Genomic DNA, 25,507 nt, shown 5'->3' on the forward strand with positions numbered 1-25,507 from the left:
GGTCGCCCAGTCATCAAAACATTACCGAGTTTTTCACCCGCCACAGCCGGCCAAAGTCAGTGATAGTGAGGATATGGACTTATATGGACTTTGAGGGGTTTGACAAAGAGGCCCTGCAAGCCTATGTGGTGGATAGTGATACAAGTGATACAGGTGAGGGCCAATAATCTGCCCTCTGCCTCGGAACCTACCCCTCATCCCCGTGTGCCCAGCCATCTTTTCTACTAATGTAAGTGTTAAAAAACCTAATATTATTGATATTTCTCTTAATTATTAATTGTGTGTGCATACCATCATAAAATTAAGTTGGTATTTTTACTACAACGTAGGTATTGTGTCTGAAAAAGTGGAGTTTGGGGGTCTGGCCAGTCTCTATTGGAATTAATCCCATATGTTCTGTTGTTCACTTTACGCGGTTTTCACTTTCCACGGTACCCCGTGGGTTCAATTGACCACGTAAATCGGGGTACTACTGTACTGTACTTATTAGTTTTCTCAAAATGTCCTCCCTCAAATATTATATACGTAGTACTGTATACAGTATATATATATATTTTTTTTTCTTCAAAGTCCTTTTACTCCTGATTAAATTGAACTTCATCAACCGTGTCTTACTACCAAGAGCTTTCTTAGCAGGTATTTTTCAAAGGGTATGCTTTCTACAACTTCAAATTAAAAATCATTGAAATATTACTATCAACAGCATTGGTACCAGATTTAAAAAATCATACTTTTTTCATTCATGAACTTCCCTACCTCCTTTCAAACAAATTTAAAATGTACTTTGTAGATTTCTGTCAAATACCAGGCCTTTAATTCCTGGGTATGTAGTGTCATCATGGACTTCATATAGGGCACTCATTTCGCTTTATATCATAAAATCATCTGAATGAACCATTTTTTTTTTTACTAACACCTGGCAAACAATTATTACACAGTAATGTACTGTACAATGATTATCTCCCCCTCGTTAACCCTGAAACTGTGGCCAAAATCAATAGACAAGCTCATTTCCTGCCAAGACATTTAAATGCATATGATGTCCCCAAGTTTATTTTTTAGGTCTAAGAATGATGACATGTGAGCAGCATCCTTAGTAGATCTTTATCGGGCATGGGAACGGAACTTCTACGTCTTATGGTTCAGGGGTGATAAAAAGGAGGGAAGTGGTTTCCTGACCATTTTTGCATGTTACAGCAAGGGAGATTGTGTACGTGCATCTGACAACTTTCACTACTGGCTGCGAGTGTGTTGCCCTGAGTGCTACAAGTGCTGCCAGCAAGACACTGCATCTTTGAGACAGAATACACACCCATGCTCTTCATATTTCTTATTTTATGGTTTTATATTATATTTTAGTTATTTCTAAGTCACATTAGAGTATTGAAATGATTTTCCACAACTTTTATAGTTTCATTATATGTAACAAATACAACATGCATTGCCAACTCTTGCAGCTGACTCCCGGCGCAAGTCTCAGAAAAACGGACTTCTTAACAATTATGCTGCTCTATAAAAATTAGGTGCCTTAGAAATCAAGAAAATATATTATAAAACAAGAAAACAAAGAGCATGTGCATGTATGTGTGAGAAGTGAATATGTATCTATGGAGGCAGTTATAGCCAAGGCCTTGGCTATAAACTACATGGCAGACCCGCGAGCCCAGCCGCCTCATACATTGTTACTTGTAATGAAACTATAAAAGTTGTGAAAAAAATCATAACAGTACTCTAAATGTGGCTTAGAAATATGAAAAATATAGTATAAAACTATAAAAAAAATAAAATAAAATAAAGAGCATACAGTGAGTTCTGCTATAACGCGTGTTTTGACAACGCGAATTGGCTCTAACGCGATTTATGAATAGAGGAACGATATTTGTATAACGCGAATGCTTGTTTGCTGTAACGCGATTTTTGCATACTATTTCTCCAATTTTGTGGTATTAACTGTGAATATGGTAAAGAAGAATATCTCCAAGAAGCGTTCTGGTGATCGCATTCCCGGTGATGATCGTAAAAGAAAGGCTATAACCCTTGAAGAGAAGCTCGATGTTATCTACCTCAAAATCACCCTTCTCCCCCATCAAGTTATATTCATATTTTTTCAAGGTAAGTGTTACATTTACTGTATGATTTCATTATTAGATATGAATGTAACATTTATTTAGACTGTGCACCTAACCCTATTTTCTCCATAAGCCCTGTTATTTCTATTACGCGAATTTCTATAACATGATGTTTTACAAGAACACAACTATCGCGTTATAGCAGAACTGAGTGCATGTGGAAAGTAAGTGTGGTATAGTGTGGGTTTTTCTTAGATTTTTGGCAATTTTGTCTTCCCATAGCTTCCAGTAGGTGAACATTGCAGTTTTGGGTCCACTGGGTTTTCATTAACCTAACCCCTGCATTGTTTTAGGGATATATGTATCTGTACATACTGTACAGTACTATATGTATACACAGTTGCACAGATCACCCATTTTTCTATGGTCGCAGTTAAGGGTTACAAGATCAGTGATATTCGTTCATTTCAATTTAACTGATACCTATTCGTTAATTATATTCCTTAACAAGCATATCCAATGGCATGTCAAAATTCACTATACTTTCTTTGTACACTTCATGCACTTTTCCTTCGTTATGATATAATTGCTATGTTGTAATACAGTACTGTATACTGTAGTATCTTTATATTCTGCATAGTAATTTCCTTCCAATGCAACTGGTTTCAGGGGTAACGAGTCACTATGTGAGAGCACTTGTTTAAGTTTTAATCTGTTTATGCTTGAGTGTATTTATTGTATTTATACAGAACTCCTATTATTCACAGTTTAACTTACTGCATATCTCAACAATCCATTAACCTTCTGGTATTCTTGGCCATGGTCGGAAATTTCAACCCTCGCAGTCTGTTTACAATCTCACCCCCTCACAGTCTTTCGACACAGGTTGCGTCAGTAACAGGAATGGTTTTTCCATTTTAGTAAACATTGGGTAGAGCAATCCAGACCCAAATTGCCCTCTAAGAGACACATCTGCCAGCCCACGAGGATAGTGGGAAGAACTTAGTTGGTTGATAGAGCCAGCCCAGTCCACCGTTCCCACGTTTCTGCTTATGGAGCACTTAGTGATGCAATTTGTGTCAAAACACCATGGGAGGGTTAATCTTAACCATCCTAATATTATCTACAATCTTGTCTACTCTCTGCAACCCAAAATAAGATCCTCAATGGCATCTCCAATATTCAACTGTCCAAGAAAGAGATTAGTTGATCACAACCAACTGTGTGGGTCATCACAAACTGGGTGTGTCAGTCCAGCAAATCAATGAGATGAGATGCAGCAGATTATCTGTCAATGTTAGGATATGTTTGCCTCCATTTAGACATCTCTCCTAAGTGGTGGGATTCCCCAGCGAACAATATATGTTACATACATGATTTTATAGTCTTGGGATATTGCCAATAAGTGATCACCAAAGTTTCCATGCGTGAGAGTAAAGGAAAAAGGAAATGTGGTGCATTAACCATCAGACAAGAACCACGATGAAGCATGTGTTCGATGGAAGCATGTTTATTATCATCACTGGGAGAGGACAATCTATGTGTATCAAGACTAAATAAGATTAAAAAAGGCAGGAAAACACTGAAAGAATTTGCAGATGCCAAAGGTTGATGCAACCACACTTGAGCAGCCTCAAGCAAAAACATTCACAAGGTATTATTAGCCTCTTGCAAGCAGTAATGGTGAAGGAGTTTCATCAAATGTTGGGCAATAAGAATGTTTGTAAGCTTTTGTTACACTGGTTCCCTTTAAGAAAGGGAGGTTAATGTGCTTGATCATTTAATTAATATTCAATGTGTTTAACTTATGCTTCTTGTTTTTCTACTGGGCTGATACACAGCATCAACCATATGACGATTATTCATGGGGTCAGTCTCAAACCTCCACTGAAAGTTATGAATTCTGTAATATGCACACACATACATAAAAACATACACACATGTGTACATGCATACAAACATTTACATGTGATCAAGCATACTCACAAACAAGCAACAAATTAAGAACACATTACAATACTGTTAACCATTAATTTGTCACAACTACTTGATACTCCTTTTATAATCACAGTCTCTGAACTTTTGGGAAAGTTTTCCCATTAAACTGTAATTTTAACAAAAGTATAAAATTTGGTAATTCTCACATGTATGGTCCTAGCTACATTACATTTGTCAAATGTTTCATCTGTGATATATGTACACATGCAAAATGTCAGATGCAGGATATTATTCATCCTGAGTTGCATAACCCTGGATACATTCTCATGATCAAGTAAGTTCTGTTGCAAATAGTGTTAGCCAGAAGAGTGAAAAACAGGTAATATATATGCCTCTGCAGCATGATTTATGATAGAGCCATGGCTTAAAGTCAGGTTTAGAGTATAGTAATTTTCAGTTTCTGGTTCTATTATATGATTTTACAAACTTTGAAGGTCAAGATTTTTTTCTCACTGCCAAGGATGTCTTAAGGCCATGCAAATTTAAAAAAAGGTTTCCCCAAAAGACAGCCGGACTGTTTACTGGCTAACACTCGCTTGCATACTTCATTGCATAACCCTCAATGTTGGAGAAAACTCTCCCCTGGTTGAGGATGAAAATTATGAAGATACAGTACAGTATACTGTACAGTATTGGTTTATATCTTAAGACTGAAAAAGCAGTGCAAAACATTCTATATTTTTAACATACTGAGATTTACTTATGATACAGCTCTTTAATTCCTTAAATTTAATTACTGTACAACAAACCCACAAGAGCAGTTAATTAATTGCAAACATAAATTTCTTCAAATAACCTCTGAATATCAGCAATTTTAATATTTCACTCAAACACTACTAGTGGTGAGTAAAGTACCTGTACTAGTGCAAGACTAGGGTATACAAGGTGATCAATATCCATTCTGAATGTGAGGAGCTTTATAAATTACTGTATATACAAAATTATTACACACAATTTCTCTATCATCAAAAAAATCTATCACTTTATTTTGATTCTATAATATTAGTCTTTGTGTGGACAAAAAATATACTATGATCTTCAATAAATACAAACTCCATAAATTCTAAAATGTATTAAGGGAACTGACATTTATGAAAGGCTCATGGCACAATGTTGTCAGTATTTATGATCCATTCTTATAATCATGATCTCTGTAACAAGAGTCCACTGTTGAAATCATTCCATCTATAATGAATTAGTCTGATACACTGGTTCTCTGCTTTTGTAACTATATCTTTTAGCTAGATTACACAAAATGAAGAAATAATTCCTAAGACTCCAAAAGAAAGCAACCACTAATTATTGTACTGTAGTACTGATCAGATTACTTGTACTTTATCTAGTAAGTACAGTAGTATAAAAAAAAATTATAAATTATATTATTTTACTGATTAATGGCATAACTGCTTCAGACTTAGGTTACACACACACACACACAATATCATTTCTATGTATTGTCATGACAATAGTTAAAATTCAGTGGATTACTGCAACCAGTTCTCCCGAACTTGGAAGTTTTCTGCCTTCAACACGTGTTTAACATCCTTTTAAATTACAAGCAATCTAACTCAGAACTTGAAGAAAAAGGCTTACAGTATTTTCTATACTCTTTACATCACCAATACCTTGGATATCTGATCTAAAAACAATTGTTTTCATAATTTAGCCTCACACGCAAATAGCTGTATAAAACACAATACAGTACTGTACTTAGGTACTGCATCAAAAATTCACATAAAATATCATTAGCTTCTTCCCCTCATAACTGTTAAGTATTCCACCCTTAATTCCTACAAATAAAAGACTAGGCTTCTGATTAAGGAGCCATCCTTGTAAAGATTACCAGACAGTACCACTTCTGCCTCCACCAGCTCAAGCTACTAGCAAGTTACTGGAGAAAAACAAGGGTTGGAGTTGTATACACCTGACTTGTCAATTAAATATATGCTTGGGAGATAAATATTATTTTCATTTGTTACTGTGATTCACTGTTCTAATATCAGGAACTCCTTTAACTAGCTGTAGCAATGACATATGTAATGGCTGATAATATTATCAAAATGTCTGATGATTGGTCACTACCCTTCTGAAGGTATGAGGCAAAGAGTGAACAGGGTACATAATGGTAACTAGAGCATTAGGAAGTCCAATGTGTTAGCAAGTGCTACAACTGGAGTAGTTTTGCTTCCACTCAAATTTTGCTTAATTTTGATGGCCCTCAGTCTCCTGATGCTTGATCCTCACCTACAGCCATGTCTTCACTTGGACTCACCAAAACTTCATTTCCATCATGATCTACCTCTTCCATCTTATTGTCCCTTTCTTCTTTACTTTCAGTCTCATCCTCCTCTTTCAATTCATCCTCATCCTCATCATCATCATCATCATCATTTTGCATTAGCTTTCGTGCAAGTTTTACAGCATAAAACTCATTGTAATGTTGCTTCCTTTTCATTTCAAATATTTTTCTTTTTTCTGAAATCAAAAATATTAAAGACCTTGTTACATAATGAAATGTTTTAGGAACAATGAAATTGCTTAAATTCATATTTCTTAGTAAATTATATTTTAAAATATCTTGACATTACCAGTAATAAAATTACTGATTCTTTTACATCAACTTGCCATTTTCTGTAAATGGAGTAACAGGTACACCCCTGCAGGATAACCACACCAAGTCACAAGCTATCATGCATACGGCATCTGGTACTGGCATCACCAAAACCTTTCTGACCAAATGTACAGCGTTTAAAACACCAGTTATACCATAAGACTGCCTATCTCCACTGCAAGTTTTGGACAGATGGATTTCCATTAATAATTTGTTCAATTTCTCTTAATTGACTCTGGGTTTTACATTATTCTTAAGGCAGGAAATTTATATTATATCCAGCATGGTGGGTGTCCCTTCAGGTTGACCAGCTGACTTCAGTGATGACATCCACGATGAAGTGAGCTCAATGTCTGCCCTTTGTGCAGGGGCATGGACCTGGTAACCCCAACTTCTATTCTTTTTATCATGAAAGTGAAAGTGGGTCCCATAGGCATGAGTGCCCATTAGAGACAGTGTGGATACAGCACACTGTACAGTAAGCCTTTGGTACACAGGGAAGCAGCATGGCCGGTACTGCACACCACCGCATTCACTTCCCCAAGTTGTAATCATAGGTACCATTTATAGCTGGGAGTGCCCAGAGATTGAACCAAAGAACAGGAGGCGAGTGCTATATCCACTTGACCACCTCACTTCCTTTTATCATAAACAAACAAAATCAAAGATGATCATAAAAAACAGAGTAAGGTAATTATTAATGTAAGAAGTCTAGATGATCCAGATTTGATAGAAAGAAAGAAACCTGAAAGGCAAAGAAGGTCATAGTGAGTGCATACATACCTGGAAATTTTAAGGCAGAGAAAAGAAAGAGGTTTGACACAGGCCTAAACAACTATACTGTATTGAGAGCATAGTGTAAGAGTGTGACAATGATGGCAGACTTATACACGATAGTGTGTTACTATAAAGTGGCGAGGAATTTACATGAACAAAAACAAGGAATGTTTGGAATGAAAGGTAATGACAACAGTTTAATCGACAGATATGTGTGTGGTGCAAGAGGACTCAAAGCACAGAATAAACGATTTGAATTTAAGTACTTGTACAGTAATATCTGAGTCTACATGGAGGTGTGCCAATGGAGAATATAATGAGTTCTTGGCCCATGTGTGAGTGGACAGGAGATTAATATGTAAGATATGTGATGTAAATACAATAAGAAAAGCTGAATACAGTGTCTAACCAACATGTGGTAGAAAGAAGTGAACAAAATATTCAGGGCAAAAAAATCCAAGTACAGTCATCCCTTGGTTATCACACCTAATTGGGACCGCGCCGAGTGCGTGATAACGAAAAACACGATAACGGAAGTACAGAACCTATGGGATTTATTCTAATTGGTTCCAGGCACCCAAGACCCAACCCCAATTTTCCCATTTTACGACCATTTACACCCACTAAAGATATAGATAATGTTATGGTACGTATCAGAAACACACATAGGCATGGCTAGGTTTATTACAAAGTGATGAAAAGGGTACGCTCAATACTGTAGTCCACAAAACATGTAGCTATGCTTTCTTTATTTGAGTTCCCCGTCTGAGGAGTCGGTTTTCTCATCGCTTCAGGACGCCTGAATCCTCCGTTTTCTCTCAATCTTAGAGTGCATCCGAGACTTCGTTATTCCTTAGTAATGACAGAATTTGAAATTGCAACTGGGGTTGAAATTGTTGAGGCAACATAGATATGTCTGATTACAGCAAATGTGTTATTGTCAATTTGCAGGTGAAAGATTTTATCCTCAATAGATGTAGGTGAAGCAAGGGGGTAACAATACACCTGGAGGCAACTGCGTGACAACGAAATTCTCGGCTTGAAAAATGCGCTATAACAGCAGGTGTGCAGATTTTGATGGAGGCGTGATAACGAAAATCGCGATAACCAAGTGCGCTATAACCAAGGGATGACTGTAATGAAAAAAAGTATTATAAAGGTTGGCAGGCTCAATAAAGTGAAAGCAGCACAAAGATTTAAAGGAATAACTGAGTATATGCTGTAGATGGGAAGGGATTGAGGAAGAATGGGAGCAGTTTAACACTCTTGGGTTTGGTGAAGTGCTCGCCCACGAAACGCTCGGGGTCTAGCCTGTAACCCACCTCATCGCACTTCACTGCACCACACGAGAGATAATTGTACGTAATGAGCCATAGCAAGCTTGCTATATGAGATAAAATGGTGGGATTTGCTGCATTAGCACTGTAAATAAATTATTTACAAACAGTTTTATGTAAGTAATCACGATAAAATAATTATTTCTATACATGAGTGCGAGAACACAAAATTTTTGTTTAATGAAAATGTTTAGACATGTATCCTCGATAATTGCAGGGGTTATGTTCCAGAAAAGTACCGTGATAAGTAAAACTGTACATATTGAAACACAACATATGGGAAAAATTTGTTCGTCCCACGACCACATACATTCATTCCCTTAACTGACCAAAATATACCCCCCAAAAATGTGTAGGAACACTAAAAGATATAATACTTGTAACATATCTTTACTAATTGATGAATAACAAATAAACAATGTACAGTAATGTACAATATTGTATCATGAGTGATGTCATAGTAGAATGAGTGAGAGGGGCAGATTGTCGGTGAGATGCAGTGAGTGAGTGGGTGGGTGGGTGGAGTGGAGTGAGTGGGTGGGGGTGGGTGGGTGGGTGGGTGGGTGGGTGGTAGGGAGGGAGGGAGGGAAATGAGTGGGAGGCAGTGGATATCGTGCTGATCTGCTGTGGCTAAAGCAAATCCATCTCTGCATCACTGAAATTATGATATAGGTGGTGATAATAGAGGTTAGTGGTGGTGATGGTGGTGATGATCATGGAGCTGGTGGTGGAGGGGAAGATTATGGTAAGTGGTGAGGAGATGATGCATCAATCAGTTTGTTTGGTAACATTAGCTGCATCACTGCCAGTCACAATTGAACATCTGATGTCTACCCACGAAATTGAGTGTAAGTTTAAATGAACAATGTCGTATTCCTTCCACATTATGTTACATAAATTTTAAATTATGGAGCAAGAAAGCAGAAAGGTGGGGTGATTAGAGAGGTGGAGTGGAAGGAAGTGGTAATACGCAATGGGTGTATTGCCAAGTGCATGCTTATCCTTGTCGGGAACTTCAAAACATTCAACCAGAGAATACACATGTCTTCGTCGCTTGGCTGGATCAGGAACCTTAGCACTCTTCTTGTTCACAGATGCCATGGTGGAGGGTAAGTAAAAGTTAAAAAAATTGCACCAATAAAGAAGCACAGAGCAGGAAACTGTCTTCAAACATCAACCAAAACAGCATGAGGAAACAAATGCTGTCGGCTGTCGCTGGAAGCTGGCGCTACGAGCCATGCTGCCATCTCTTGGCAGTCGCTGCTGCCACTGTTGCTCTCGCAGACCTGCCGTTGTCCAATTATAATTCTGAGATAACCCAGATGAATCAGTGATAAGCATAAACATGGTCTCAATTGAGGATACTGTGATAAGCCAGATCAGCGATTTTATCAGGACTCATGATTATCGAGAACACATGTACATCATTTTACCTTCATTATTTCATGTGATTGCAATATGAACCTTATTTGTTAAAAAGTACACTGTATAAATATTAAGGAAAAAATAGTTATAGAAGAAAAGTTGTGAAAAGATTAATATTTCACCAGGAACAGGCATCAGGAGGCACCACATGGTGCAATCTCCTTGTACTTTTCAGGTTTGCCCACCCCTCCACCCTTGCTAGCAACATGAGGCATAGTTCAAAATGCTCATGACAATACTATGAATAAATGGAATCACTGTGATGCACGAGAAATTAGCACAAGCCGCAAGAAAATGCGTGAAATGCAGATCAACATTATATCCTGGGTCCTTTAAACACAAAAGGGAGACTGCTGTGGTGACCTTGGCGTGTAATCTCTACAGCTGTCAGATCATGCTGATATTGCCAAATGTGAGTCTTGCATGTCTAGCATTCATACGTAAACATACAATGTTTTTTATTTAAATTTCACATACGAAAACCCTAACCAAGAGTGTTAAGATTGCATCTCAAAAGAATGTAACTGAGGTGTGTGAGTATATGAGATTAGAAAAAAAAAATAATGGCAAGATGAAAGGCTGGCTGGGCTATTTAATAAGAAAAGAAGAGAACATGTGCATTACCTGCAAGCAATACATTTGAAAATAGGTATGAATAAAGGGGAAAATGAGTGGTGAAAGAATGCAAAAGATAACAGATGATAGATGAAGAGAAAGGTTGATTTCTATTTTAAGAGCAAAAGTTGTACCAGAAGGAATTAAATAAAAAGAGAAAAATAATTTAGTGAAAGGAAATGGCTGCTGAAAATGAGAGGTGGGATATGCTATGGAAAAGAGGAAAAATCTGAAAAATTTTGAATGTAATGGATGAAAGTATGGAAGAGTTATCCTTTTTATGATTGGGATGAATAAAAAATCTACTACGTATACTCTTGAAATTTTGATAAGTGAGCAAGCTTAAGACTATAAAGATACCAAGTGAATAAGGCATCACCACAGAAATGTAAAGGGGAGTGAAAAAATTATAGAAAAAATGACAACACTAGAGTTTATGCAAGCCAGAGAAGAGTACAAATGGTATACCAATGAGCACATATAGTTCACCCTGCACGAAAAGAAGGCTGATAACACTTAATTAAAATTATTACAGTGAACAGTATACAGGGAAAAGTTTGCAATGCATACTGAGGAAGATGAATGGTAGATTCATTACTGAAATAACTGACATATACTGAATGTATAGGGGAAGAACAGTGTAGGTTCAAAAAAGGAAAAATTTGTGTGGATTATGGATTTTTTATATACAGGTAGCATATTAGTGAAAAGTACAGTACTTTGAGAAATGGAAGAATCTCCTCGTTGCATTTATGGATCTGGAAAGTATGAATTGAAAAAAACAGTAGAGGAAATATTAAAACTTATGGGATAAATGAAGCCAGTGATAAAGAGTGCTACAGTTCAAACTTATATGGCTGCGTATCATGCTTTTTATCTTTCCCAAAGGATCTGGAAAAATATTTACACACCACATCAGGGGCTCTGCCAGAGGAGGGGTGGGGGGGGGGGGTGACTAGCTAGTAGCCACCCCTTTAAAATGCACACTTTAGTATGGATGTCCTCTCTGTTCCTGAAGCTCAGGTTTCCTGCCTTCCAAGTCCGAGTTGGACCAGCATGCCAGAGGCTCACTCTCTCAGCGCCTATGGCTTCTTGAACTGTGGTTGATTACTGATAACATCATTTCATCCTCTCTGAATATATTTTACTAAATTCCTTTTAATCTTATGTTTGAAAGCATGGCAAAATGTGTAGCTCATCTCTGAGGGAAATAAGCACAAGAAAACATTCTTTACAGGCAAATTGAGTCAGATTGTAATACAGTACCATAATTAATAAAAACGCTTCAGCTTCTGAGGGGTTTTGCTCTCTAGACCCTGCCACCTGGACTCCAGCTGGGGACTTCACAACCCCTTCAACAGTAAGTGCAGAGGCCCTGCACATATTGTAAAGATGCAACCAAATGCAAGCCATAACTTTTTTTTCATTACCAGAATCCCTAAGCTCTATTTTTTTATACATTATGTGTTTGTGAACTATTTACTGGACATTACTGCCATAAATCTTATCAGTTTCAAGGCTTTGCTTCTCCTCAATAATGCTCCAAGTCAACCGTCACATCTAAATGACCTGGACCCTATTACCCAAGCTGTGTTTATGCTGTCCAACACCATTTTCTTTATTCAACCAATGGATCAGCGACAACATTAACAAATGTAATATTTGAAGCAGATATTATCTCAGATGCTAGAAGCTACTGACATGTCAGCCTCTCCTAATGCAGAAAACATCAGAATGTATTGGTGAGTTGAGTACAGTACTATATCAATTAATATTGTTCAAACATTGAACATTCGATAAAATCTATAGTACTGTAATTAGATATCAAACTGCAATTAGTACAAAGGGTCTTGCCATTCATACATTTTCCCTTCATGAATCTACTCTTTTTTGATGAATTTATTAAACCAAGGTTTGAAAATTGCACTCAACTGTTCATGAGCTGTCAAGAGAAAAAAGTTCCTGCAGAGAGTAGCATTGGTACAGCATGGAAAAATAAGAGCACCATTTTTTTCTCCCTCGAGATCATAGCATATAACTATAAAAAATACTGCACTGAAATAAATAACAGCTGCAAAATGTTATAATAACATAGAGAAATGCAGGTCAAGTCTGCAGAGCAGCTGGTTGGGCTAGTTAGCAAATCTGGCTGCCAATGTCTCCTCGTACCTTAACCTGTAAACCAGAAACTTCTGTTTTCACACTAATCACTACTAAGTTTTTAGCTAAAATATTAAAGACTCCCAAAGCATAATCATGTTTACTGTAAAAATGTCCTAAAATATATACAGGGAGTCATCACAACTAAACCAACAACTGTAGTAAAGTTGTGAAAAGTGGTGGTATTAGTGAATGAATGAGAGAATGTCTTTGCTGAAATTTACAGTGCTACAACAGCGGATAAAACCAAACATTACCAAACCCTGAAATGCTGAAGAAATTTAAAAAAAAAATCATGTTTACTGTAACATCCCAAAAGGAGAGATGAGAGGTTGACTGTTACCAAGAACACATAAATACACTAGCTAAATGTTTGAATAAAGGTGAAACAACTAATAAAACAATACTGTACAAGAATGCAGAATTGGAACAACAACCTTGAATAACATCAAGGTTCTAAAGTGAGAAATGCTTTAGTTCAATACTAAAACAGAAAGCACAAAGCATCAGATGAATGAAGGAATACTGTACTGTAGTGCATAAACATCTGCAAAATTTCTACAATAAATAAACACCTGATTGCCCTACAATAAGTAGCTACAGCCTACAATACAGTGGTTCCTCGGTTAACGAGCGCCTCGGTTAACGAGCTGCCTCCCATAAGATTTTTAAATTCAGTTAATGAGCAACCCCTCGGTTAACGAGTTTCTTACGAGCCGACCTCAACATGTTTTCGCTTGCACTGGCCGGTCAACCAGCTGTAGTATTAGTCCGCCAATACATAAATCGGCTCTAGGGCTTAAATTCCTTACTATTTTAGTACAGACAGACCTCGACTTACGACTGCTACGACTTACGACCGTCGGGACTTACGACCGCCTCAGATTTTTTATTAAAAATTTTTTTTTTTTTTTTTAAATGACACGCATTTTCTATACCGAAACGTTTCCAGTTAATGTAGTCTCCATGTATAATTAGAAAATTATGGGGGCCCCATGTGCATTCAGCTGACTACATTAAAGGTAAGTGCTCAGTCACACTGTAACCATTCCTTATTATTTATTACTTTCACTGTACTGTATTTCATTGTAGATTATTTATTTAAATTTTTTTTTTTATCTATGTCGGACTTACGACCTGGATTTGGGTCCCAAACCCCGTCGTAAGTCGGGGTCTATCTGTATATATCAAGAAGTTTATACTATACAATAATTTTAAAAGTTTAATATTAAATTTTTTAGTCATTTTAACAATTATTGAACATAATTGAAGGTAAAGTGACTGGTTTAATGCGAGGCATCCAGCCTCTTAACACAGCAAACAGGCGTTAGTCTCTCTCTGTTTTCACTGGATGTAACATCTTGCTTGAGACTCTCTTCAACTAAATGCTTTTTTCTGTGTTTCCAAGCAAATTATTGGTCATTTTGAAATTTATTTTACATATTGACAATATATAGCGCAGTGCAGTGTTATTTTAAAGAAAATATTCTATATTTACAACAAGTTTAACTTTGAAAAGCACGTGTTGACATTGTTTGAATCCAGCATGGGGCCTAAGAGATCAAGAAAAGCTATTTCAATCCAAACCAAGCAGGAAATCATAAAAAACATGAACAAGGCATTAGAACAAATGCGCTATGCAAAGAATATGGCATGTCGACATCAACTGTGTCGACAATTCTTGCACAGAAAGACAAATTTAAAGAAGTGAAAGTGAGAGACAAATTCAAAGAGTGTTTAAAAGTAGATCCCTAATCGCAGAAACTGAGAGGTTACTTATCATCTGGATTAGGGAAAAACAGATGAAAGGTGATTCAGTTTCTACTGAATTCATTTGTGAAAGAGCCAGGGAGATTTACGAACATTTAAAGGCAGATCAACCTGGTTCTTCAGGCACAGAATTTGAAGATTTTCGGGCCAGCAAAGGCCGGTTCAAAAAATTTAAGAAAAGAAGTGACATTTTCAGTGTTGTTAAGCATGGTGAAGCTGCTAGTGCTGATAAAGAAAGGGCAGCAAAGTTTTTAGATGAATTTAAAAAACTGATGGAAGAAGAAAATTATCTTCCACAGCAAGTGTTCAATGTGGACGAAACTGGGCTGTTCTGGAAAAAGATGCCCAAAAGGACATTCATCACCAGAGATGAAGCCTCTTTACCTGGGCATAAACCCATGAAAGACCGTCTCACTCTATTGCTTGGTGCCAATGCTTCAGGGGATTTCCGACTGAAGCCTATGCTTGTCTACCACTCTGAAAACCCCAGGGTGTTCAGGCAACAAAAAGTGGTAAGAACAAAGCTTGGAGTTTATTGGAAGTCCAACCGTAAGGCATGGGTGACAAGACAGCTCTTTAATGAATGGGCTGTTGATGTGTTTTGCCCTTCTGTCAAGAGCTACCTAACCACCAATAAACTCCCTTTAAAGGCTCTTCTCCTCATGGATAATGTTCCTGGTCATGACCCTGACCTTGCCAGAAATTTGGAGTATCAATTTGACTTTGTGAAAGTGTTGTTTTTGCCTCCAAACACTACATCAATCACACAGCCAATGGACCAGAATGTGATCAGCAACTTCAAGAAGTTGTACATGAAGAAAATGTTTAGGAGGTGTCATCAGGCAACTTCCAATGATCCTGAACTAACACTGAAACATTTCTGGAAGACACAATTCAACATCCTGCAGGCTGTAGAATTGATTGTGTCATCATGGCAAGAAGTCTCCACTAGATCCCTCAATTCTTCATGGAAAGCACTGTGGCCATCAGTAGTCCATGATTTTGAGGGATTTGAGGAAGAAACAGAGTTGGACCAGGAGATTGTGTCCATTGGTCAGTCATTGGGCCTTGAAGTGGAGGAGGAGGATGTGGAAGAGCTTGTGATGTCTCATGAGGAGGAACTTACTCCTGATGACTTGAAGCAACTGGATGAGATGTTACAGGTAGAGGCTGACAGTGGTGAGGAGGAAATTGAAAGTGATGACCATATGTCAGCTAAACAGTTGAAAGATGTGATTTACTACTGGGAGAAGTTCAGGGAACTGGCTTCAAAGCACCCAGAAGTGGAAAAAACTGAACTAACTTTGTGTCATGTTGAGGACTCAGTGGTCTCCTTCTTTAAACATAAGTTAATGGTGAGGAGGACAGATGCCCCACAGACCACAATTGACACTTTCTTCAGTAAAAGGCAGAGGGAACAAGATCTATCCCTCAGCCTTCCACTTCAAGAAGGAGAGAGGATGTTCATGGTGGAGAATCTGTCAGTCCAGAGGTTCCTGACATTTTCATGGAAGGTGACTCACCTTCCAAGAAGCAGTAAAAAGTTTCACCTCCACTTCCTTCTCTTCTCCCTTCTCCTCTTCCACCTCCCACTTCAAATGCACATCATCATCATTATCCAGGAGCCTTCTACATACACACCTCAAAGTAAGTGAACTTTTCTACCATTTTTGTTGAATTTAGGCAATTTTTGGTGAGCTGGAACCAATTACCCAAAAACCCATTGAAACAATGGTTTCGGTTAACGAGCAACCTGCTGGAACGGATTGTGCTCGTTAACCGAGGGACCACTGTATACAGTAGAAGTCCAAAAATCCGGACTGCTTGGGGATTGGGTCAGTCCGGATTTTCAGATTTTCCGGATTCTCAGGCAGTACTTTTAAAATTGAAATTTAAGGAGGAATAAAGAAGAGATGAACAGGTACATTTTGATAGTTATTCATTAGCAAATATAGCATGCTTCATTTATCAAAACGAGCAGTTTTAAAGAAAAAGCTGTAATTCTAGAATTTTATTTTTTGCCTTTTTTATATCATAAATTGTAGACTTTCCAATGTCGTATGTTTCCATTAGAACAGTATTGCTCACACCACATTCTAGTTTCTTAATTATTTCAAGTTTGCCACTCAATTTCAACGTGTTCTTCTTTCTCTTCACACAACGAAGTTTATCTACTTTAGGAGCCATTATTATGGGCTTGTACAGTACTTTGTAAATGTAAAGAGTAGGACTCAAAATTATATGTTGTCACAGTTTGATTGCTCGTTTTAAAGTGGTGACCACGTGGTTGCTTGTTGTCGCTGTGCAGCTGTGGCGCTCACGCATATACACAAAAAAAAGGCCCGCCAAAAAAAAAAAAAAAAAAATTGAATTTTCGAAAAGTCCGGATTCTCAGGTGGTCCGGATTTCTGGCATTCGGATTTTGGACTTTTACTGTACTGACACACATGACTGTACATTACTGTACAGGGTATTACAATGCAATGCAGTAAAGTATTCTCCACATTATTGTTCTTTCTTTTAATTTCTTTGGTAATTATATTATTTAACCCTTAGGTCCCGGGTGACGTTCCAGAACGTTCACCTATTTTCCCGCCATTTTTTTAAGTTGATTTTTTCTTGATTTATCCCCTCTGGGGGGGTTACTGCCAGCAGCACCCTAACCCAGGGCTTAAAGGTTAAGCAATTAAAAAAAAAAAATTTTCATTCAATTTCTTGTTCATTAGATAGTGTTTAATAAAAACAAGATATTGGCTTCCTAATATGCAGGATACTAAGTGAAAGCTAGTTAAACCTTATAAAGTATTTCTATAATACCTAGCATAAATATCATGAGTACTGTACTAAATTACAAGGAAAACTAATGTTGTAATAACCATGCATTTTTACCCAGCTTGTAATCAGCTGAATGATGGTAATAGCAGGTCTTTCACCCTTGGTTAACAAAGTATGCAAGGTGGTAATCACCTGCAAGTCCAGGGCCTCCACTAGTACTGTATAGGGAATATTCTACTTAATCTACATAGGTACAGTACTATGGAACTACCATTAAAATACATGTACTGTACATGTACTGACATTTTAGTCCAGTCCAAACTGATTAACTGCATCCAAATGTGCTGTACAGTACTGTTCAGTAGAACCTCTCTAACCTTGACTAAATTATGTTAGGAGATGGAAATGGAATCCTCTAATCATTATAAAACACTTTCCATTCTACATGACAGTTGGAAAAATAATAATATAGCTGCACAAGTAATTTAAACCATGCACTTTATTGGGTAAAAATATACACTACTAGATATAAATAATGATACAGTATATATTCAACAATAAATAAATAAATAAATAAATAAATAAATAAAATAAAACAAGAAAATCTGACTACAGAAACATTAACCCTTAGTGGGGCTCCCAGCTGCCTTCCAGACATTATGGAAGACACATGTTCATTGTCATTACTGGCAGTCTATCCCAAGCCACCCCCACCTCCTCCCCCTTAGTTTCTTGGCCCTCACATGCTCAATGAACTCTCCACCGTAGCAAAATAAAGATACTGTACTATATACAGGATTTATTTAAAAAACATTTCAGATTATTGCATGTACTGTACATCTTTAATTTTGTAAGAATTTAATATAAGCTGAGAATTGGAAGAGCAAGGTATCCATCAAAACCACAAGCTTTGGTATATACAGTAATTGAGGTTAAGGTTTGCTTACACTATTTTTAGTATATTGTACCTACATAACCCAATTTTGATAATGTAAATGTCAAAAGATGAGAAATTTAATGTATAGCTACAGTACTTTTAGAATATGTAAAGAAATCTCCCCATTAGCCAGAATAAATGGTGCAGTGATCTTCAGGGTCTGAGAGATTTCTGGGCAATGATACATTAACTCTCTCAAACCCGGAAAAAAATGGACATCCCAGGAATTTTCCCGGGTACTAGTAAAAGTTTCCAAGAGTCTAAACTATGAATCTTGCATGGACAGACACTATCGCACATCCCCAGAATTTTTCTGGGTGCTGGGGTAAATTTTCTCAGGTCTAAACTAAGGCATCTCATCATTTCATCTCCCACGGACAAACACTCTCCCATTACATTTATACTGTGGGCATGGGCGCAAATATTTACGGCTAGCGAAAAAGTGTATACACTTTTATTCAAAGCATCTGTTCTAATTGTATTAGAGAGATGAATTTGGTACCATAATGATCCTGAATAAATTCTTTATATGACAGTTTTAATAAAAAATCCATAAAAATATTTCAAGGGTAAGAAATGTTGATACCAGACTCTATAAAATCAGTTCTAATTAAGTTTAAAACACCATTTTCTTACCAAAATAATCCTGAATAGGTTATCTAAAACTTAGGTTAAATAAATATACCATATTTAAAAAACAAAAAATCTATATCATACCAGTCATCATATGAAGGTACTTTTGAGGTGTGAGGCTGCGAGCATATATACAGTACAGTACCTAAACTTTAATTCACAATAACTGCTCATTTGTGTTAAAGATATGAATTTGGTACCATAATGATCCTGAATAAATTCTCTACAGGACTAGTAATAAAAGATTCTTAAAAATTATGTCGCCGTAATATATTACATTCTGTATAATGGACGAGTTGTCGGTTCAGGGTAAATACAAGAAAAACACCCTGCCACGTTCGTAGAGTGACACGGTATATGTAATTTGCAATAAAAGTTTAAATTTCTGCTATAATAGTAGAGATAAGTTTATTTCTCTAGAAACAGGGCCCCCATTTGCAATGACGTCACCACCTACCCAGCAGACGACGCTCTCGAACAAACTCACCGCTGCAGTCAGTGCCTAACAAAGGATGGCCTCTTCAGATCCCAAATGCCACGTTCAGGTAAGTTTTAAGGGTGTTTTTTTTATGGTCTAGGTCATGGATTTTTCGTAAGTGAAGAAATGTGCCGTGAAGAGCAGCTTCAAACATAGGTTGGATGGATATATGAGCGATAGAGTTTGGGTGTAAATGGGACTGCCCAGTATGGGCCAATAAGCCCACTGCAGTTTCCTCCATTCCGATGTTATTATGGACATAAAAAAATCCCATGTTTACACCAGCTCAGTTTCATGTATTCTTACCTGACAGACTTTCTCCTCTTTTTTTTTCAGTGCATTTACAGAATATATCAGTACTAGATGGAGATACGAGTCAATTTAGAAGTAATGACATTGTCTGGACTTTGTTTTGAGAATGCCTCATGATAGGTAAACATGACAACATAGTGCTGTTATTGTTTTGATGATTCACTAATGAACCACTGGATATCATCATTTATATTAATTCATGGGTAAAATTTTACTTTAACTACCATAAGTATTTGGATGCTCAGATTCGAGATAGGCTATATTGGGTAAATGTTAAGTTTTGGTCATCCCTGTACTTACATGCAGACTATGTTTTTTTTTTCCTGAGGGTTTGAGATGTGTTATGAACGATTTTGACCTTCACTTCTATCGGAAATCACTAGTTTTGAGTTACTACCCCCCAACCCCCCCTTACCGATGTATGTTAAGCTAATCTTATAACTCATAATATAACTTATCATACCCTAACCTAATCTATGACTTGTATTTTCTTATGTGATAGAAAAATGTTTTGGGATAGAAATCCAGTCGAGATAATATGTCTTAATGTTTAAAGTACTTAATCCCATAGTTAGAATCTTAAGGTTCCCCAGATGACCAAAACCAAAATAATACCACTTGTTTGGAATGTTTATACAGTGAACCCTCACTTTACGCGGTCAATTGAACCCAAGGCGGCCCGCGTAAAGTGAACAACATAACATATGGGATTAATTGAAATAGAGACCGGGCCGACCCCCAAACTCCACTTTTTCAGACACAATACTTACGTTGTAGTAAAAATAACTTCTTAATTTTATGATGGTATGCACACACAATTAATAATTAAGAGAAATATCAATAATATTAGGTTTTTTAACACTTACATTAGTAGAAAAGATGGCTGGGCACACGGGAATGGGGGGTTGGTTCCGAGACAGAGGGCAGATTATTGGCCCTCACCTGTATCACTTGTAACAATTGTATCACTCTCCACCACAGAGGCTTGCAGGGCCTCTTTGTCAAACCCCTCAAAGTCCATATAAGTCCATATCCTCACTATCATTATCACTATCACTGACTTGGGCCGGCTGTGGTGGGTGGCGGGTGAAGAACTCGGTAATGTTTTGATGACTGGGCGACCTTGTGCGCACCCTGCTCGCGCCGCTCTCCGCGTAAAAGAGTACACACCGCGGAAAGTGAGCATTCCGTGTTCGGCAGGGTGCCGCGTAAACGTGGAAACGCGTAAAGTGGGACCGCGTAAAGCGAGGGTTGACTGTATTATGAAATTTGTAGTGGGGGCAATAAATATCCATTGAATTAATTAATGTGCTTAATAATATTTATATAGTCAATATAGTATTACTGAGTTGCACAGTGAAGCACAATTAATTATCTTATATTTATTTACAGAGCCGATCAGCCGAGAAGATTAGACAACTACATCCAGGGTTCATCAAGGCAGATGAAAGAAATTTACCAAAAGTAGATGTCTTTATGATAGTAGAGTATTAACAAGAATGCGGCCATCCAGCTATGAAGCACGTTAAATTACATATGTCATCTGATCACCTCAAGCCCAACCCCTGGCCATGGTTATCTCAAGTCTTTCCACAACATTAAATATAGACATCAGTGACGAAAACTTACATTTTCCAGACACGAAATAGAAAACAGTGATGGAAACTTCCATATTGGAGTTATCGGTCTTTTGCATCATTTTGGCAGCCAGCAAGTAAATACACACGATGATACTTGAGCAGTAATTTATTTTAACCTAAAAATAAAGCATGCCTGTATATATCAACTTAATACTCATATCAAAATGATCTTCACAATAGTAGATGCAGTATTCTGACACGGGGAAGTACCGTCGAGCAGCAAGCCACCATCTCTTTCTTATTTTCTTATCTTTTGGTACTGTGATGAATATTTTGCCTGGTGAGAATTTGTCGGTACTCTTGCGCATTGGGACGACGCACCAACGACTCTTTCTCCTTTCATTGAACATTGGGTATGGCCACAAGTCCTGTATTTCTGCTGGTAACAACACATACCCGGTACACCATAGATGGCTGCCTCGAGGCTCCTGCTCTGCGGCTTGCACTAGTCTGTGACGTCACAACCAATCACAGACTTTTCGCAGTCACCTGACTTTTTAGCAACTTTAACCCTTATGTTTTACACTTTTTGGCCCAATTTATTGAAAAATATCATTACCAGAGAGAATTTAAGAGTTTTCTTTATCCATTGAACTGCCATCTTACGAAAAAATTCCAACTGTCAACTCGTCCATTATTGACACACCAGCAGCAGCCAAATTTTTTTTCTTACAGAAACCAACTCCAGAATGATTGATAGTCGTAATAACATCCATGGCCGCGCAACAGCTTAAGTCATATGCCACCGAATTACAGTATAAGCTTAAACGGCTAAAAACAAATAATGCAAGGCAAAAAACATAAATACAGTACAGTGATCCCTCGGTTAACGAACGCCTCGGTTAACGAGATTTTGGTTAACGATTTACCTTCCATAAGATTCTTAACTTCGGTTAACGAGCAATCCCTCGACTAACGAGTTTTTTACGAGCCGACCTCAACATGTTTTCGCTTGCATTTGGCGGTCCACCAGCTGTAGTATTAGTCCGTCAATACAGTAATCGGTTCTAGGGCTTAAATTCCTTACTATTTCAGTAAATATCAAGAAGTTTATACTACAGTGGTCCCTCGGTTTACGGGCACAATCCGTTCCAGCAGGTTGCTCGTTAACCGAAACCATCGTTTCAATGGGTTTTTGGGTAATTGGTTCCAACTCACCGAAAATTGCCTAAATTCAACAAAAAAGGTAGAAAAGTACACTTACTTAGAGGTGTGTATGTAGAAGGCTCCTGGATGATGATGATGATGGTGGGAATTAGAATGGGGGTGGAGGAGAAGGAAGAAGAGAAGGCATTGGGGTGGAAGAGAAGTCACCCCATGGCACCATTTCACCCATAAAATTTAAGTTCTCTTGGTGTATTTCAAGATTATTTTCTTTAAATCAACACAGCACTGCATTATATATTGTCAATATGTAAAATATATTTCAAAATGACCAATAATTTGCTTGGAAACACAGAAAAAAAGCATTTAGTTGAAGAGTCTCAAGCAAGATGTTACCTCCACTAAAAACAGAGACTAACGCCTGTCTGGTGTGTTAACAGGCTGGATGGCACGCCAGAAACTAGTTTCTTTACCTTCATTTATGTTCAATAATTGTAAAAATGACTAAAAAAAGTTAATATTAAACTTTTAAAATTATTGAATAGTATAAACTTCTTGATATTTACTAAAATGGTAAGGAATTTAAGCCCTAAAACCGATTACTGTATTGGCGGACTAATATTACAGCTGGTGGAACCCCAAATGCAAGCAAAAACATGTTGAAGTCGGCTCGTAAAAAACTTGTTAATCGAGGGATTGCTCGTTAACCGAAGTTAAGAATCTTATGGAAGGTAAATCGTTAACCGAAATCTCGTTAACCGAGGCGCTCGTTAACCGAGGGACCACTGTATTCAATAATTTTAAAAGTTTTATATTAAATTTTTTAGTCATTTTAACAATTATTGAACAAAATTGAAGTATAGGAAGCTAGTTTTTTGCCCGCCATACAGCCTGTCAACACACCAAACAGGTGTCAGTCTCTGTGTCTTTTCAGTGGAGATAACATCTTGCTTGAGACTCTCTTCAACTAAATGCTTTTTTCTGTGTTTCCAAGCAAATTATTGGTCAATTTGAAATTTATTTTACATATTGACAATACCGTATATAATGCAGTGCAGTGTTGATTTAAAGAAAATTATCTTGAATTACACCGAGAACTAAAATTTTATGGGAGAAATGGCACCATGGGGTGACTTCTCTTTCATCCCAGTGCCTTCTCTTCTCCCTTCTCCACCCCCATTCTAATTCCCATCATCATCATCATCATCCAGGAGCCTTCTACATACACACCTCAAAGTAAGTGTACTTTACTACCTTTTTTGTTGATTTTTGGTAATTTTCGGTGAGCTGGAACCAATTACCCAAAAACCCATTGAAACAATGGTTTCGGTTAACTTTTTACGGTTAACGAGCAACCTTCTAGAACGAATTGTGCTCGTTAACCGAGGGACTGTAATAAATTGCATACAACTTTTATAAAACCTTTTAAACATTAATACTAGATAAAACTCAAAACTGGTGTAGAGGGCTGGCTTCCTCCATAGACCCCCCCCCCACTCTACCCACTCACCCCGCCCCAAAGACAGGCGATAAGACCCGTTTCCCCCCTGCTGGCACTAGGAGAGGTACTTACAACGAAGATCTCTAAGACGGGCACCCCACCAGGAGGTGTAGAACAGTCAATGAGACCAGGCAGTCATCACAATGGGGATTGGGTGCTGTACAAGAGGTGGTGAGTTGTCCTCCCTCCACCCCTCCTCTGCCACCCTTCACCTACACACACACAGGTAGATTTGTATATGTATTCCGAATTCAAATTATTTATTAATTTTTTAAAAAACATATGAATTAAGCCAAAATCGGAGTTAACTAGAGTATAGTGTACTATACGGTATATTACTTTCGTCTTTATTCAAGACATCTTCAGGTCATGAGACCCACTAATTCACCACCCCGGCAATGGGTGACCTAACAATACACCATGCCAGTAACGAGTCCACTAATCCATCACCCCACCATCACCACAAATGAGTGAAGAGTTTATACAGGTTGACAATCCCTTATCCGAAATCCTTGGGGCCAGAGGCATTTTGGATTTCGGAATTTTTCGGTTTTCATAATGTTTTTTTTTTTTTTTCTATAATCCCACCCGGGCATAGATCACTGACCCACATCGGGGCCTGGGGGATATTATTATTATTATTATTATTATTATTATTATTATTATTATTATTATTATTATTATTATTATAATAATAATAATTATAATACTGTAATAATAATTCATAGGTCTAGGTCGCATTTCTCACTTTTGATCTTTTTTTCATTCTTGTATTTCTTTATTATTATTATTTTATTACAGTATTATTGTTATTATTATTATTAATTTTATTATTATTACTATTATTATTATTGTTATCATTATTATATTATTTTGGTGTACAAGTACAGTATTTTAATTAAAAATCTTATTTACTATGAATAATTATTATTACTATTACATTTTTGCCCACCAGGCCCCGATGTGAGTCAGTGATTTATGCCCGGGTGGGCTAATCCCTGTTTAAAAATAAAAAAATAAAAAAATAAAAAAATAAATAAATAAATAAATAAATTCGGTTTTCGGAATTTCGGATAAAGGGCTGTCAACCTGTATACAATGGGTGACCTGGTATTGCACCAGGTCAGGTCATTAACATGAGAGAATGAGAAATTTACTTTTTTCCCAAAGACAATGTTTCGTTCTTATCTCTTACTTTTTCTTAACCTTTAATTACTCATTTCTTTATAATTTACTTTTTCTTTCTTTACATGATTTTCATTTACCTTATCTCTTATTCCTGTTCATATTTACTTAAACTATTATGGAGGGTATAAGAGGAGGAAGGTGGAGGAGAAAGTGGTAGAGACTGATTGTGGTGAGGGG

General features: G+C 37.2%; 1 protein-coding gene across 3 annotated transcripts in view; it reads right to left on the reverse strand.

The window, feature by feature from the left end:
- Nucleotides 1-25,507, reverse strand: part of LOC121869329 (protein phosphatase inhibitor 2-like) — an 88,427-nt gene that overhangs the window by 20,307 nt on the left and 42,613 nt on the right. For 2 of the 3 annotated variants that reach the window (XM_042370620.1, XM_042370622.1), the window contains one exon: nt 3,520-6,542. The exons of the other annotated variant lie outside the window; for it this stretch is intronic. In XM_042370620.1, coding sequence (XP_042226554.1) covers nt 6,286-6,542 — 257 coding nt within the window. In that variant the 3' untranslated portion in view covers nt 3,520-6,285. Of the gene's footprint in view, nt 1-3,519; nt 6,543-25,507 lie in introns of those variants that run through there. 3 annotated transcript variants of the gene reach the window in all.

Source organism: Homarus americanus, unplaced genomic scaffold, assembly GCF_018991925.1.
Source record: "Homarus americanus isolate GMGI-L3 unplaced genomic scaffold, GMGI_Hamer_2.0 scaffold36734, whole genome shotgun sequence".
Classification (NCBI taxonomy): Eukaryota; Metazoa; Arthropoda; class Malacostraca; order Decapoda; family Nephropidae; genus Homarus; species Homarus americanus.